This window comes from Mastigoproctus giganteus, chromosome 13 (genome assembly GCF_048544385.1).
Source record: "Mastigoproctus giganteus isolate SK-2022 chromosome 13, ASM4854438v1, whole genome shotgun sequence".
Taxonomy (NCBI): Eukaryota; Metazoa; Arthropoda; class Arachnida; order Uropygi; family Thelyphonidae; genus Mastigoproctus; species Mastigoproctus giganteus.
The window spans coordinates 81,724,081-81,741,646 of record NC_143587.1 but is presented as its reverse complement, the minus strand read 5'-3'; the positions used below and the strand labels follow the sequence as shown (position 1 = coordinate 81,741,646).

Here is a 17,566-nt window from a genome sequence, read left to right as displayed (position 1 = left end):
CCTCTTCTGAATGGAATCTAGAAGCCTGAGAGAGGTTTTGGGGGCACCGTCCCAGATGTGGGAACAATATTCCATGGTAGGGCGGATTTGTGACTTGTACAGAGTGAACAGCTGTTTGGAAGAAAAGAAATGCCGAAAATGAAAGAGAAAACCAAGTTTTTTAGATGCGGAGGAAGCAATATCTGTAATGTGCTTGTGCCAAGAGAGATTAGAACTCAGGGTTATCCCCAAAAGAGATATTTCATTTTGCCTAGAAATCAGAGTGTCACCAAAAATAAGCATAGGTGCAGAAGAATCCTTTTTGCGAGATATAAGACAAGACTGAGTTTTAGAAGGATTGAAATCAACTAAGTTGTCTTTGCCCCACCGGAGAATTACCTGGAGATCGGCATTTAAGGAATTGGTAGCAGTTATTCGAGAAGTTGAAGCTGGTTGAGCAGGGCAAGATTTCTCAAAATAGAAAGTGGAATGCAATGTGGTATCATTGGCAAAACTATGGATAGGATTTGCAGTCAATGGAAGAAGGTCATTAATATACAAGAGGAAAAGAGTGGGGGAATGAACTGAACCTTGGGGGACACCAGCATTAGTAGAGGAGTTAGAAGACAGAAAGCCATCTACCATCACCCTCAGTGAGCGTTCAGAGACAAAACTGGATAAAAAAAAAAAAAAGAAGTGCAGCCATTATCAACCCACTGCAGGAGGGATGCCTCCTCAACAATTCATGCTGAGGGAAATGGACCATAATCTGCCACGCTGGTCCAGTGCGGGTTGGCAGATCGACCATATTCCGCAGTCAGGGGCTTGAACCCCGGTCTACTCAAAAGAGCGTGTGTTACTGCACTCCCGCTCCTGCTCACTTGGCTATGGAGGCCTTGATAATCAATTACAAAAAACAGTTGGCAGACTATAAGATGGAAACTTGTTTAGAAGACCTATATGCCAAACACGAATGAAAGCATTTGAGATGTCAAGAGCAATTGCTTGTGTTTCACCAAACTTTCCACAGAATTTGTCCATAAATGGGTAACATAAGCCAATATCACCAGTGAATCGACACTGACGGAATCCATACTGGTGATCGTTGATCAGACAGAAGGTTTCTAGGTAGTTTAAAAGTTGGCGGTTAATTGATATCTACATTACTTTAGAAAGAGTAGAAGTAATTGCAATGGGATGATAATTGGATGGGAGGGATTTGTTACCCTTTTTAGGAACTGGCTGGATATGAGCAAATTTCCAAGCAGAAGGAAAAACACCTTTGGAATTAGAAAGTGAAAAAAGGCAGCAAAGAACAGGAGTAGGTTCAGGAGCACAGGTTTTGAGAACAAGTGGAGAAATACCATCAGCACCTGGAGCTTTCTTAGCATCGAGATTCGTCAAAATCTTTCTTGACATCCTTTTGACGGAAGAGCACAGGAGGTATTGAATGGAGTGTTGGGAATGGTGGGAGGTGTTTTACCAAGATAATTAATACAAGAGTTGGAAGAAAAATGGGATGCTAGCAGATCCGCTTTATTCTTTGCTGAAATGACAACAGAAACATCTGGTTTTGACAAAGGTGGGAGCTGAGATGGGCAAAGGTTGCGGTCAATAGCTTTGGCAAGAGACCAGAGTGCTTGGCTACCATTAGGGCAAGAAGCAAGTTTTCTACTCTTAGCCTGTTCAAAATCGAGTTTGGACTAATTGATAACTGCTTTTCAGTTGTTACGATCTTTGGTGTATGCAGAAAATGAAACTGAAGAATTAGAAAAAAGCCAATTATGATATGCAATGTTCTTCTCTTGAACAGCCTTAGCACATTTATTGGAAAACCACGTTTAGATAAAGGATGAGCTTTTAAAGTGGAGTGTAAAATAAAGAATTCCATTCCTACAAGAATAATTTTACTGACACGATCTGAGCAAACATTGACAGCAGAATTTTTGAAACAGTAATCCAACCAAGGAAAAGAAGAAAAGAATCTTGCAGGTCATCCCATTTTGCATTCTTGTAATGCCAAAGAATACAAGGTTGGGAATAGCCATGAGATAAACGCTCTCTTTGAAAAGAGACAATCACAAGTTGTGATCTGAGGTGCCTAAAGGACCACTCGGTTTGACCGTGTACTTAGAAGGGTTGTTTGTGAGAAAAAGATCAGGCGTGTTGGCTGTATGGTTAGGATTGTCTGGTATTCTTGTAGGTAGATGAACAATCTGTGCAAAGACATTAGTAATTGCAAAAGCCTCAGCATCTTGACTAGCTGGGTTTGTGTGACTAGAGAATGGAATCCAGCTGGAATTGTGAACATTAAAATCACCACGGAAAATTACCTCACTCTGAGCAAAGTTGGACTGGAGAAAGGCAAGTTGCAAAGAGAGGAAGTCAAAGAGCTCTAGGGATTAGTAGAGTTGGGAGAATGGTAAGACAACAAATGAATTCGACACAATGAGGTAGATAGATTTTAAGCCAGAGAAGATCGAAGAGAGGAGATTCCAAGTTACCAAGTCTCTGACAGGTAATGTCGGAACGGACATATGCACAAGTACCACCTTTGAGGCAAAAGTAATCATACAGTGGATAATATTGGCAACTGGGATAAGCAGTAGTTGAATCAACCGATAACTGAGATTTTTTTCGGAAAAAGTACATGGGATTTGGTAGACTGCAAGTTGAAATGGATGTAGTTGAGATTAGAATTGAAACCACGTATATTTGTGAAATGAAATAGGAAGTATTTGGGAGGGTTAGATCTTTTCACAGATAAGCTTACTCTATTAGTTTGACATGTGTATTCGATAGTAAGAAAAAGTGGGGAGGGCACATGCTGTATGAAGTAATGAAATTTTTGGATATTACGTACATATGTAAGAATATACCATAATATACCGAGATCCTTGACACATCTTGGCCTCGACAATTTCCCTGCATACACACTACTTGTACTCCCTCCAGTCATTATCTGGCATAGTAGAGGTAGCAAGATTATACACTAGCTGATCTAGAAGCCTCCTAAAGAGTTACCATTAGGTTCGGTCTGTCCAGTGTACTAACTTGCGGCCGACCTGTGAACACCATTTTAGAGCTGTACCCTTGAAATGTAAGGAATATTGGATCTCACCACGATGTTCATCATAACCTCAAAAGCCATCAATCATATTGCATGATGGAAGAGATGAGAAAGGGTTGACTGGAACTTAGCTCAGGCGACTAAACATAGGTTCCATCACTCAAGCCTTCCATAAGCAACGTGGTGGTATTGCACTGGTTGACGAGAGTCATCTATCCATTATATTATGCACTATATTACTGTATACATTATATTACCAATCTCGAAAAAACCAGCGTGATGATTGAGGTTGATTGCTAAAGAACTTGAAGTGGAAATTATGAAGGTTGGTCATGTGTTCGGGCCCAGATTGGTAGCTTTTAGCTTGTGGATGACAATTCCGGTTTGTGGTAATTATCCCGCTTTGTGCAACCATTTGGAATCCGAAATTATTAAACTGACTTCTAAATCTGGAATTTCTTAATGATTTAGCACTAATGATTGACACCTGCAGGAGCTCTCTTACCTTCCAGAAGCTTTACAAAATCACAGCATTACTATAGTTACTAAAAATTACAAAATCGCAGCATTACTAAAAATTCTGGAGCTAAAGTTGAAAGCATGTCGAAGTCGAAAGAATTTGTAGGAATCAAAATCGAAAGTAAGAATACATTTAAAAAATTATCTTGTGACAAGTTATTAAAGTGCATTGTTTTATCCTTAAAGGATCGGTAATTATTGCAACAGAGTAATTTTAAATTAAATAATGATATCATTGGGGATGAGGAATTGAATCAAATTTTAAACATATGTTACCCGAAATCGTGGAATATGGAAGAACCTTCATCTCCATGGCATGAAAAATGAATAAGCATTTTAAGTTTTGCAATAAAATATGAAATAAAAATTAACGATTTTAGAATTTTCTCGAAGACAGGTTATCTTTAAAATTGAGTGAAATTCCCTTTTCAATTAAAAAAGCCAGTAATATCCTTGAAACCATTGCGATTAGCAGTACTGAAACTGAATGAGCTTTCATTGTAATGAATAATATTGTAACAATAGAAATGACGTATTCGACAATTAAAAATGTTCCAGATATGATGACCATGCATTTAATTTCTATATGGAAAAACATTGCTTCAGTTTTATCGAGATCATTACGACATATCTCCTCCATAATCATAGCTCAGTTATTGAGCAAAGAAGAAGATCGACAACAAATATTAATAAAGAAGTAAATTGTATATGGCAATTTTTAGAATAAAATTTTCTTGAATATTTGTGTAATAATTTTTTTTCATGTAATCTGTGATTTTTGTTTACCTCTTCTAGAACAGTTTGTTTTTTATGTAATACAATCGATTCCAGTTATTTGGGACACATCAGGACTTCCGATGCGTTAAAATTGGAAGAATACACGTGATAATTGGAAGAATATACTTGATAATAGGAATAATTAATACATACTGTAATATGTACATACTAACTAGTTGATATTTGTGGGTGGGGGTTAAAATTTAAAACAGTAAAAAGGTAAGCAATCAATAACAAAGAACATGGTGCACACAAATTACAAGTAACATGATACACGCAGTCGAGAATGGAGTAACAAGTTACATAGCTTTAAAAATACGAATGAAGAGAAGATTCTGAAAATTAATTTTTTTATATGATTGAAGATTCCATGGAAGTGAAACACATTTCAACATAATAACCCACAGAATTCCAGCTGTCGGTATTATCGCAAATTCAATAAGATCGAGTTTACTATCCGTTTATGATAGATTGCATTAACAGAAAATCCCAAAAACAGATGACTGCTAATTGTTTTTATTGTTTTATGGTTGTGACGTCCAGAAATCTGACTCAACCACGTGGTACGGTTAGAGACAATCATAGGGTAATCTCTACTGCTCCGGTCTCCTGACTCAATTAAACGGCACGCTGTCTCAATTAAGCGAAGTAAACCCTGGCTATTTTCTTTATTAGTTTCTGTTTTTTAAGATTTGCCCCAAATAAACAGCTGCCCTGATTAACTGGTGGCCCAAATAATCAGAATTCACTGTATATGTTTTTATATTTTATATTCTAGAATGTTTTGTGATAGTTTATTATTTGTGAAATGGAAAATATTTATGTAATTTTTTTTTCGCAATATTAAAATTTTATCATGAAAAAAATGTATCCATTATATTTCCCTAGTTATAAAAAAAAGAATAAAAAGTCGGGCGTATGCCGAGTACGCGCGGCAGATGGTGTTATGTGAAACATCCTTCACGTTTGTTTAGTTGTTTTGATTTGTATATATCGATTACGAAATAAAAGTGCTTTTGTATTGTAAATATTTTGTTGATCATTCACAAATTTTCATAATTTCTGGAAGACAAGATATAATGGCTTTATGATTACTAGTGAGGAGTGTATATTTCCTACTGCAACGTATCTAAATGTCTCTGAAAACAGCATCAATTGAGGTACCCGATCTTTTTGTTGAAACGACATATGCAGCTGTTCAGGGCACCTAACAATGGAATGTAACGAAAATGCAAGACGAAAAAAGAAATCGTTGACAAATCTTTGTATTGTTGCAGTCATATGACAAATACTTGCAATCATACTTCTGCAGAAGTAACTGCAGGAAGTGTGATTGTGACATCATACTATTCAAAAATTCTAAAAAGTTAGAACTCCAGATATCGTACTGGTCAAGAAAAATGCATCATGTGCTCTAACCATACTACTAGTGAGTGGTCCGCACAAACTAGTGGTGTGAGTGTGGGAAGCACCTCTGGCAGACGGCACTTCCACGACCGATCAGATTTACTCATTAGGTATCCCCCCCCCCCCCAGTGGATATTTCACATCAAAAGCTCGGCAAAAGTGCGAGCCCATTGTTAAAATATTCACAGCTCACCACTGGCTCCCTGTTAGAGTTTGATAAACTTCTGGCCTCTGGTTTCCTACAGAAATCATGTGTGAATGTAGTTGCAAAATACTGATTCAGTTTGTCAGCTACCACAGCAGAATCATCAATAATCAAACCATCGATATCAAGTAGACCAATCTGATTCATCTCCTTCCTTCTAGAGTTTATATAATGAAAAAAAGTCTTTGTTGTTTTTCTTTGCATCTTTTGCCAAAGATTTCTTGTAATCTTGCTTTGCTTGCTTAACTTCTTTAGTGACTTGATTACATACTAGTTTACTTCTACCATAAGCTTCTGTGCCATGTGATAATTTATATGCATCCATGCATTTTTCTTCCCTGTCATGAGTCTTATTAGTTCATCTGACATCCATATAGCCCTAAATCTTAAACAGTATTTCTTAATTGATATGAAAAGCCTAGTAGCTTCCAAGGTTAATTCTTGAATGCTCCCATTTAGAATTTGCTGTTGGTAATATCATCAGTTGGTTCCACTGTATAGAATTTAAAAACTATCTGAGACCACTATAGTCACCTTTACGAAAACAAAAATCCTTTTCTCTTCCTCTGATTGTAGTTGCATCTTTAAGTAAATCCCATATCAGTACACTGCGATCACTGCCACCTAGTGATTCCTCTATCTGCAGATTCTTAATGTATGAATAATCACTGCTGATAAGCAGATCAAGAGTATTACTCCCTCTGGTTGCCTCTCAAATATGATGCTGTAGAAAACAATCATTCAGTAAATCGGCAAAAGTCTTGCTAGTGAGTGTTTCCAATCAACATCTCGGAAGAGCCCGATTATAAGACATTTTGATTTCCTGGTTCACTGAATTTCTGTGTACAGTTTTTCATTGTAATCATCAGAGCCATTAGGCCTGTAACGGACTTCTATTCTTATTTTTGATTTCCCAGTGTTTATGCCCCACCAAACTGGCTCAACATTGAACTGTCCCCTGATGTGAATTGGATGCACTGCTTTAGTTTTTATGTTTCTTGACTAACAGCATAACCCCTGCTCATCCTTTTTGTGCACATTTTGCTCCCCCATATAGTTTCAAATTCTGCATTCCTTATCTGTGTGTGTCTTGATCAGCACTTCGAATTCATTGACATTGTTTACTATACAGGTAACCCTTGTTCATTGTTTACTAAACAGGTAACCATTGTTTACTAAACAGGTAACCATTGTTTACTATACAGTCTTTCGGTTCCTGTAAAATTTTTTGTTGTGCAAAACCATGTTATATGGGACTAAGAAAAAGTGCAAAAAGGGGGGGGGGGAGTTGCTTTTCAAAAGCTAACGAAAATACACAGTTTTGTTAATAAAATGTTAATAAAACTAACAAAAATACTCTGTTTTAGATTTCGTGTATCTTCTGCTCTCTTTAAAAAATCAGTAATCTGGGTTTGTTTGCTTGCTTTTGCTTGATAAATATTTGTGAATTTCATTGTATGGAATTGAGCATTTTTGAAGCACCCTTTTGAACTTTGAGCTCCTTTCATTCAAGAATCTGCATTCAAAAAATAAGATTCTCATTGCTTGGCTAACTTTGTTTCTTCCCGTATGATTTTTAGTGTAAAATTTGGAAGTTTAGAATTTTAATCTGCGTATCATCCTCTGCATTGATTTGTTTTTACCTCTGATGCCATTTCCACAAAATCCACTTTGCCAGTGTCTTTTTCTACCAGTAATTCTTGAACGTCTTCAGTAATCATACCTTTTTGTTTTTTTAAGAGCATTGACGACTAAGGCCATGTTACTCTGTGTATCCAATAGTAATAAAACTTTGAAATCTATATTTTTCCACAAGTTCAACAAGCACAAGTTCAGTAACACAGAACATAACACAGGGATTTCCCAACAAAATAAAATACAGGGATTTTTTTCTCCATAAATTTTTTTCCCTAGTGAGTCAACAGCATTGTTGACTCACTAGGGAAAAAAAATTTATTGAGACAACAGCATTGTCAACAGCAAGCAGATTCAAGTGGAAATGATGAAAAATTACATACAACATAATAAAAAGGTTTTTCCCGCAAAAAAAATACCCCGTTATGCGAGGTTTACCAAAATTCTCTAACTGTGTTAGAGCAAAACAGTGTTATATAAGTTCCGTGTGGTGCAAGGATTGCCGCAAATTATTAATTGTGTTAGAGCAAAACCTTGTTGTAGAAGTACTGTGTTATGCGGGAGTTGACTGTACTCCCTAGCATTGGTGTTGATGCAAGTATACACATATCTGATGTTACTCTTTATTACCCTAATGCATCCCATGTATTTACTTATTCCATGATGACTCCCAGCAGTTATTGGAAAATCTGGCACCTTGTTTTCCAGGCTGCTGCTCATTCTAATAGAGCAGTACAAGGATCACTTTCACATCTTCCTGTGGCTACCATCAATCTATTAGTCTATGAATCACCCCTAGCTTGCAATTTTCTGACCCACCCAAAACTGCCTTGATAGCATCAGCAAATATTCTTGCACCTTTTCTATTTAAGTGTATTCCATCCCAGTAGAAACAGTTCTCCTCTTAACAAGCACAGACAACGGTGAGAATATTTCTACCCCACGAGCCTTGTGCAATATTTCCAGGGCCAAATTGATTGACAAGACTTGTGTGGTATTTTGTTTTTCATTAATATATTTTTTAATCAAATCTGAAGATATACACTGGTGTTCAAAGAAATTGCATCACCTAGGAATTTCACATTTCTAACCCTTTTTTGCGATGGTATGTTACATTAATGACTAGCATCACAAATAGAAATACAGTCAGTCCTCGTATAACATGTGTTGTACGAATTTGTATATCTACACAAATTCGATCATACACGATTTATAAATAGGGGAACGATATCGTATATAACATGAACCGAATTCGCTTATGCACGATTCGCCTTTCTGTTTACAAGAAATGGCAGTCGAATGCGGAATCATCCCAACCGAACACAACACGATAGGAATGAAGAGAAGGTTCTGAAAATGTATTTATATTTTTTATATCAGTGAAGGGGAAACACATTTCACCATAATAGCTTAAAAATCCACACGATTCCAGCTATCGGTATTATCGCAAATGCAATTAGATCGAGTTTACCAGTTTATAACAGATTCTGCTAGCAGAAATGCAACTGGAAATTGTTTTTATTGTTTTATGGTAGCAACCCCCAGAAATGTGCTTTAGTAAAATGTGAGCTAGTGAGGTGTGCATAGTGTGTCTCTGCCTTCGGTGTTGTTTATTGAGTTGCTACACGTGCACAGCTTTGTTTATGTGTATCAAGCATGCCTCCTCATTTTTTAATTGTGCTTTATTTCCTAAAAATGGTAAAATACTTAAAAGGTGTGAAAAGGAAGCGTCCTGGTGAAGACACTAGAGATTCAGAGAAAAAAAGAAAAGCAATATTGATAAACAGAGGCGGTCTGGGTCAAAAATTCTTACCCGGGAAAACTTGTAGTGGCCTCATACTAGCATTTATGGCCAAAATCACCCCCCCCCCCCGGTAAGGCTTATGGCCAGTCCACCACTGTCGATAGAGAAAAAAATATGAAATTGTGAAATGCTTTGAGCGAAATGAAAGACCATGTGATATTGCAAGTGCTACAGGCCTAAATGAGGCAACGCCGAGAATTACAAAGAAAGCAGAGAAAATAAAAACAACTTTCATAGCAGGAACAACTCAAAGTGTAATTAAAATCCATTAGATTAAGACACAAAGAATTGGAAGAGATGGAATGGCTGTCATCCGTTTGGATAGAAAATCAAACAAAAAACAAGTTTGCTTATGATAGAAGCAAAAGCATTAGCAATATTTTATTACAATTATTTATTGTGTTTGGTAATGTTTTCGTTACAGATGTGTGTTCAATCTTGGGTGGTCAGCACCTAACCCCATTTTTCCCATAGGGCCTGTTGTTTATATTGCACGATTTTGCACTGCATGAGGGTTTCTAGGAACACAACTATCGTGCTATACGAGGACTGACTGTATGAACAAAAGATAGTTATTAATAGTTAAGGCAAAGCTAAGTAGTATTTGACAGATGCTCTCAGAATTTTCCAAAATGAGCATTTGCAACCTTTATACAACAGTTTTGGTAAACACAACAATTTTTGCTGAAATGTTATCAAATACTTCAATTTATCATTTTAAATGGAAAACAAAATGAAAAGTTCACTAGGTCCAAACTAATACTTAGTTGAACCGCCTCTGGCTCTGATGACAGCAGCATACCGTCGAAACATTGACAAGATCAATTTCTGTAGATAATCAACTGATTGTTTGTGGTTCTAAACACGAATTATGGTTTCATGAACTGCACGAAGGGGTTTTGGTTTCTTTCTGGCAACTGCAGATTCCACGATGGCAATAGTTCTCTATAGGATTCAGGTCCGAGCTGTTTCCTGGCCAGCTAAGAGTTGTAATGGACCATTCTTGCAACCATTTATTCACCTATAACAAATGTAAACCCATTACTGTTGAACCTCTAATGTAGAAATCAAGCTAAAATAACAACCCAAGTGCCTACTTATACTTTTTGCCCAATGACAAGGAGCAGAGTTATCTTGAAAGATACAGTTACTTGGCAGGTTGAAATGGTCTCTAATGGTTGGCAGCAATTTACCTTTCAGTACAGCCCAGGTGTCTATTGGCACTTGCGGAACCTTTTATAAACTGTAGATGACCTACTCTGTGATACGAAATGCACCCCCATAATATTTGGCCGGTAGGGAATTACAGTGTAGACACCATACAATCCGGATGATATTCTTCATGTCTACAGCAAATCATTTGTCTCCCATCAGAGCCATGCAAGTTGAATTTCTTCTGATCCGAGAAAATAACTGACTTCCACTGCTCGGGGGATCCATTTGACATGCTCCTTACACCAAATTAAACGGGCCTTTTTTATTTTTTGTGTGAGGAGGGGCTTCTTCTTAGGATGACGGGCTACAGGTCCATTTTTGAAGAGGCGTCTTCTGACTGTTACTGCACTTGCTACCACTCCTGTATGTTCTTCCCATTCTCTTTTCAGCTCAGAAGAAGCAGCTTTATGGTTTTTAAGGCATAAGCCCTTCAAAACGCCGTCCTATTTTGGCATAGTTAACATCTGGTTTACATACTTGTTTACATCCAATTCCTTTTTTCCTATCAACCTAACCAGTATTCTTGAGTTTGGAAAGAAATCTGCTCACTGTCAATTGATTACAAGACACTCTATAAGCAATATCCTTCCTCACGTAAAGCAACAATAGCACTCTTTCTCCATGGTATCAACTGCACGTAACTTGCCATCCTGACACAAGCAAGGAATGACTGCAACTCTTGCAGAGCGTGCTTATATAGCTGAAAGTAGCAGCTGATGCAATTGTTGAGGTTTCCTCTATGAGGTGGGGAGGAGAGCGTAGGTGTTCCTAATATTTTTACCATCAGTATAATTATCACGTTTTAGGCACCGTTTGTTTCTAACTCCCCCTCTTCTCAATTTATTTTTCTAGTGGTGAAGTAGGACTAGTCTCTAAGGCCCTTGCCATTCAAGGGTAGGGACCTGAATGCTGCAGCTTTGACCTGCGTTATGATTCATCGAAGATTCCCAACCATATAATCTTCAATGCCGCTAAATCCTTCCAGGGATATCTGATTTCTATTCCCTAGTGGAAAAATTTAGCAGAGAGGAAGCCTATTATTTCAAACAAAACACATTTATTAATGAAATTAAACAACAGTGGTAAATTGGATTTTCACCTAATACAGTGGTAAATTGGATTTTCACCTAATACAGTGGTAAAATATGAGAGAAGTTAAATGTGAACTACATATGAATAGCTTGAATAAATGATTTAGCATTGTTATTTTAACTCAGCGGTTGAGACTAGAGAATCTCTATTCTACTCTTTTATCAGAGCATTAGGAGACATTAAACATTATACTGTTTGAAGGCGCATTACAAATAAATGTGTTACCATTATTATTATTTTAATTCAGCGTTTGAGACTAGAGAATCTATTCTACTCTTCATCAGAGCATTAGGAGACATTAAACATTATAGTGTTTTGAAGGTGCATTACAAATAAATGTGTTACCATTCTAGAAAAACAATCCTATGTTAAAATATTATCATTCTTTCCAAGTAAGAATCAATGCGAATTACTTTTCTGTTCGAATCATTTTACCAGAATCTTGCAGGAGGTATTTTAACTTACCATTTCCCTTACCAAGCTTTTATGTGAATGGGATTGCTATTTTCAATTTTCTTTTTTCTATTTTCTGTATTCGCTTCTTCTCAGCCTCCCTTGCTTTTCTGTCTCCCGGCCTGTAGCCTTCCTCTAATTCTCTTTCCTCTGTTGAACGGCTCGTATCTCTCGCCAACTGCTCCAAAAATCTCTCTTTCTACAGGGGTCTGCCCTTTTATATCTCGAAAAACTTTCCCACAATTAAGGGAATTTTGGCTTTTCATTGGACCGTTCAGATCTGGGACTTAGGTCCGGATCACTTACATAACACATGATGGTCAAGAGAGTAGGGGGTGATCACATCATCCCTTCTCCATTCCTCTACATCTTTTGTTTGCCCCCACATTGCATTTCGGGACTGAAAAGGATGCTATACAATACTTGTAAGTGATAGCAACATTTGCATAGTGAATCATTGATATGAAGAGGTTTAGATATCTTTCTCTGATTACGCTTAAGTAACTTCATATCTCACCATAAGAACTCCTGCTGCTTTATGGAAGATTAGATTTCCCTGCCTTCCCCCCCTCCCACTTTAGAATTTTCTGTTAAGTTAAGAATATATCTGTAAGTTATATTCTATGATCAGATTAAATTTACCTTAGTTGAGTTATAAATGGGATTAATTTTTCCTTACCTTTTCTCCTCCATAAAAGTATAAAAAAAAGAAACGTTATTTACTCACTTGGTTGTTGTTATTAAACTGTAAGAATACAAATGTACAGGATCTACTATAGATCAACGACAAGCGTACATTAAGTGTAGAAGAGAGAAAGAAAGAGGGGAAAAAAGTGGTTAACCAAACAAGAACTAATTTGCAGTAGAAAGATGTGTGAAAATAACAGGGATGCATGGAAGAAAAATCAATTCCATTTTAACACAATATTACGTCATTACCTATGCATGTCAATCTTATCTGATTCAATCTGTAAGAAATATTGCCATATAGTTATGTTATTCAGACGACAATTACAATTTTAAGGGGTGATGCACTTTCTTTGAACACCAGTGTAATCTTCTCAAATAGTATCTTTCTTCACAGCCTTTATCAACTTAATAATATCAATATAAGCATCATATTTAATATTAATCATAGCACTACATTTCAGCATCAAGCTTATACAAAAGAACAAAGAATATGAGAGTGCCAAAAATCTTTTTTTTCTAACAAAGCCTATACCAAATTTGAATATATATATAACTTGTAAATTTTTCTTTTTAAATATATATATATTTTTTTTTAACAAGAAAGATGTTATGATTTACTTAGATAGATATAACATCAAATTCAAAGAAAATTTAGATAGATATAATATCAAAAAAAGGATGCATTTATTATTTTTTTGTCCTAAAAGAATCAGTTTAGTATAATTGCAAATAACGTATCTTGGTTGAGGTACATAAAGTAAAGTCCTAAAATAAAAATTTTGTTCTCTTTTAACAAGAGAACACAATACACACACACATTCATGCACACAGCAGGTAAATACACAGCCTCACAGTGGGAATATATGGCTATTGATTTTTATTATGTGATCTGTTCATACAAAGGGTACTAGGAAAGTTTTGCAATACAGCTTTGTTTATTTAATTTTTTCAAAGTAATTTCCTCTACATTCAATACACCTCTCCATCCTCCGAAACCAATCTTTAAACCAGTTCTGCCAAGTTTCACTAGAGAGTAAAGCACACTCGTTGTCCCAAGCCCATAGAAGATCCTCATCACTGGAAAACCGCCTCCCTTTTAGCTTCATTTTCACATGCGGGAACAGTGCAAAGTCGCAGGGAGCAGGGTCTGGACTGTAGGGAGGGTGCTCGAGAAGTTTCAGTCCTGTCGTGGTCAAATATTCGGTGCAGGCTTTGGCGCGGTTAGCTGGAGCATTATCGTGATGGAGGTACCAGGTGTCCATTCTTGACTTTGGCCGCAGGTTCTTCATAGATCCAATGACTTTAGGCAGGCATTGTTCAGTATACCACTTAGCTGTGACTGTCTTCTGCGTGTCCAAAACGACACGTTCCACAATTCCACTCGATTTGAAAAATACAGCTATCATTTTCTTCTTTACAGATCGGGATTTTCTGACAATTACGGGTGTGTCGTCATCATCAAAGACCCAAACTTTGTTTTGAGCCTTGGTCGGCAGATCGTAATAGTACAGCCAAGTGTCGTCACCTGTCACGATGTTGTTCACATACCGAGATTGTCCCTTATCAAACTTTTTTAACATCTCCCGGCACCAAGTCACACGTCGTGTCATCTGCTCTTCAGTCAGTTGATGCGGCACCCAGAGAGAACAAAGTTTCTTCACATGCAAATGATCTTGCAGAATCGAACGAATTGCATTTAGGCCCAAAGTATCCTCTATCTGTTGGTAGGTCACTCGCCTGTTTTCGTCAAGCATTTTCCTCACAGCAGTAACGTTTTCCTCCGTAACTGACGTTCGTGGCCTTCCCGGCCTCTCAGAATCCTCCAGAGTGAAATTTCCCCTTTGAAATTCTCTATACCACCTGAATATCGTTGTACGATGTGGACAATCATCATCAGATGATTGTCCACAATGAATCTAGTGCAAGAATCATTTCTTCTAAGCACTGGTCTATGGTTAAACCACGCACGAATTTATACCGCAAAACTGTCCTTATCTCATTTCGTGACCACGATGCCATCGCAAGCACTTTACACTCTCACTACTAATGAATAACTGAGCCCATCGACTTGGCGCGGCAGCTACTATGCACGTATGAACATGTCTCAACATGCAGCAACAAGCAGCTTCCTGTGAATCATTGTTGCATCATATTGCAAAACTTTCCTAGTACCCTTTGTATTAAAGGAGACTATCCTTGCACTCAGGGTAGATCCTCCACAGACAAGAGGTATGCAAATATATCCCCATGAAGTATGTATGTGTTTGGAAATATCATGCATGACTAGTACATGATAATTCCAAATGGGGACTTCAGGATGTTTTTATAAGTTCCCTTGCTTTTTCTACTTCTGGACAGAAGGAAAGTAGACAGTATTACAGGAGAGGAGAATGGTATACCAGAATTAAGTTACAACCTGGTGCATACAGTGTAGTAAACAGTTTCTTGGTTCAAAGAAACAAAATCTTGCTTCCTACACTTCATATCAATCTGGGACTATTAAACTTTCTTCATATGTTCCATATCAAGCTGGAACAATATTTGTCAATGTTTTGAATCTTCAAGGTGATACACTGAAACGTTAATTTTGTGTTTCTAAAATTTTCTCATGGAAAATTGAAGGGCTGAATCTTTAATGGTTTAAAAGTTAAGCAGATGTTGACCTTAGAACAAGATGAAATAACTTATCCCAAGCGAAATTTCTGGTAGTTGCTCCACCATATAGTGAATTGCTTTCTTGATAATGTTAAGAGTGAAAATTATGAAGAACTAGTTGACAAGTAGATTTAAAATTACTTGCACTCTCACTTGGATTTTTTCAGACCAGATCTGATTGATATTAGTAAAGGACATTTGGAGAGATTCCACCAGAATAATGCAGTTAGTGGAAAAGGGTTATCAAGGAAGGTGAGATGAAGCTATGGCAGGTGACTGTATCTGGTTCTTGGTTTTGGATGATCACACTAACAAGGAAGGACAAAGATGTTCAAATGCTGCTTAATGTTTTTTTATTTATTTATTATTTTTTTTTATTAATCTGAGTTCTGTTTTTACTTTTTAGTTTGTGATTTTTTTTCTTGTTTACATGCAGCAAAAATTATATTTTATTCTTGAAGTTAAACCTTACAATTGTAAATAAATTTGATATAGTATTATTGCATAAATACTTTTCTTTAATTTTTTTGGGCAAACCAGTGTTGCCCAGATATGAAAGAAAGTTTTTGCATGGTTGCTAAGCAAAATTGTAGTCATATTCAGAATCATTTCAAATTCATAAGAAACACAACGAAATATGGTTTGTGTTCTTTATACCAATGAAAAATATATTATTTAACTCATTCTTTTCATTTTATTTTTAATGTTTTTTTAATATAATATTTCATTACAATAGGAAGTCGAGCTGAATAAGAAAAGGCCAGCCTACATTAAAGCTAAAGAAAGAACAGCTCATATGCAGAAAAAGTTGGAAACTGCAAAGTAAGAATTGTTCTTTGTTTGAAGAAAAAAAAATGTTCTTTGTTTGAAGAAAAAAAACAAACTTTCTGGGAGAGAGTTCTCTTCTTGGTTAGTTCATGCGCGGGCACTCACACTCATTCTCTCTCTCTCTCTCTCTCTCTCTCTCTCTCTCTCTCTCTCTCTCTCTCTCTCTCTCTCTCTCTCTCATATATGTTGGACAATGCTCCCAAAACAAATAATAATGAAAATAAAGCCAGAGAGGACGAAGAAACACTGGTTGAAAAACTACAGTGCTCGTTTAATTGTTCTGCAAGTATTAAAAGTGAAAATCAGCTCATATGGGGATAAAGCATTATATTTAGGCACATTCATGTCTGAGATGCTGATAAGTTCTCAGCCTATAATAAAAAGAAACGAGAAAATCCAATTATATATATAGTTTATTCAAAATATCCACCTATCAACTCTGCGCACTTTCTACAACACTGTTTCAGCATTTGTAAACCTCTTAAATTAAAACCAAAAGACCGTTCCCATACCAGTCCAATAGTGCAAGGTCTTGTGAATGTGCAGAATGATGAAGAAGTAGAAGATTAGTTCAGCCAATTTGGCAGGTGTTTGATGTGATGTGTGTGTGTGTGTGTGTGTGTGCCAGAGCATTGTCCTGCAAAAATAGCACACGTTGTGTTAGCTTTCCCTTGAGTTTGGCTTCAGTTCCTCTTTCACTTTGTCCACAAGGGAAGAATAATGCTCAGAAGTTATTGTTTTACCCTTTTCCGGGTAGCTAATAAACAAATAAACGTCGGTCCTTGTGTCACAGACATTCTCTCTCTCTCTGGTGTGTGTCAAGCTGGGTTTGCTACCTGGGAGTCTAAAACGCTGATGGAACTGATATTCAAGTGGATATTCAGGAACTGATATTCAAGTGGACCTAATTTTGCTGAAGTCTGGTTGGTCTGTGACAGCCAAATCTACTTGCACCTTGAGGAAGGGAGGACGGGACTTGGTAACACTCTGGTTATAACCCCCGTGTACAAGTCCTAAAATATGGCATCTAGTATGCTGGAGGTGACCACCCAGGTTCAAACCAACGTAAGTAGGAGTCAAGGTGTGGTGCCTACACAACACAGAGGAATGCCGCTTCTGTGCATTACCAGGCAGTACTGGGTGGTAGATGACTCTCATCAACCAGTTCAATACCACCACTTTGCTTATTGGATACTTGAAGTCGTGGAACCCATGTTTAGTCTCCAGAGCGAAGTTC

At 37.0% G+C, this 17,566-nt stretch overlaps 1 protein-coding gene across 1 annotated transcript in view; it reads left to right on the top strand.

The window, feature by feature from the left end:
• SMC1 (structural maintenance of chromosomes 1) overlaps positions 1-17,566 on the top strand; it is a 635,181-nt gene that overhangs the window by 145,063 nt on the left and 472,552 nt on the right. Inside the window, exon 7 of the mRNA XM_090388169.1 lies at positions 16,238-16,323. Coding sequence (XP_090244295.1) covers positions 16,238-16,323 — 86 coding nt within the window. The remainder of the gene's footprint in view (positions 1-16,237; positions 16,324-17,566) is intronic.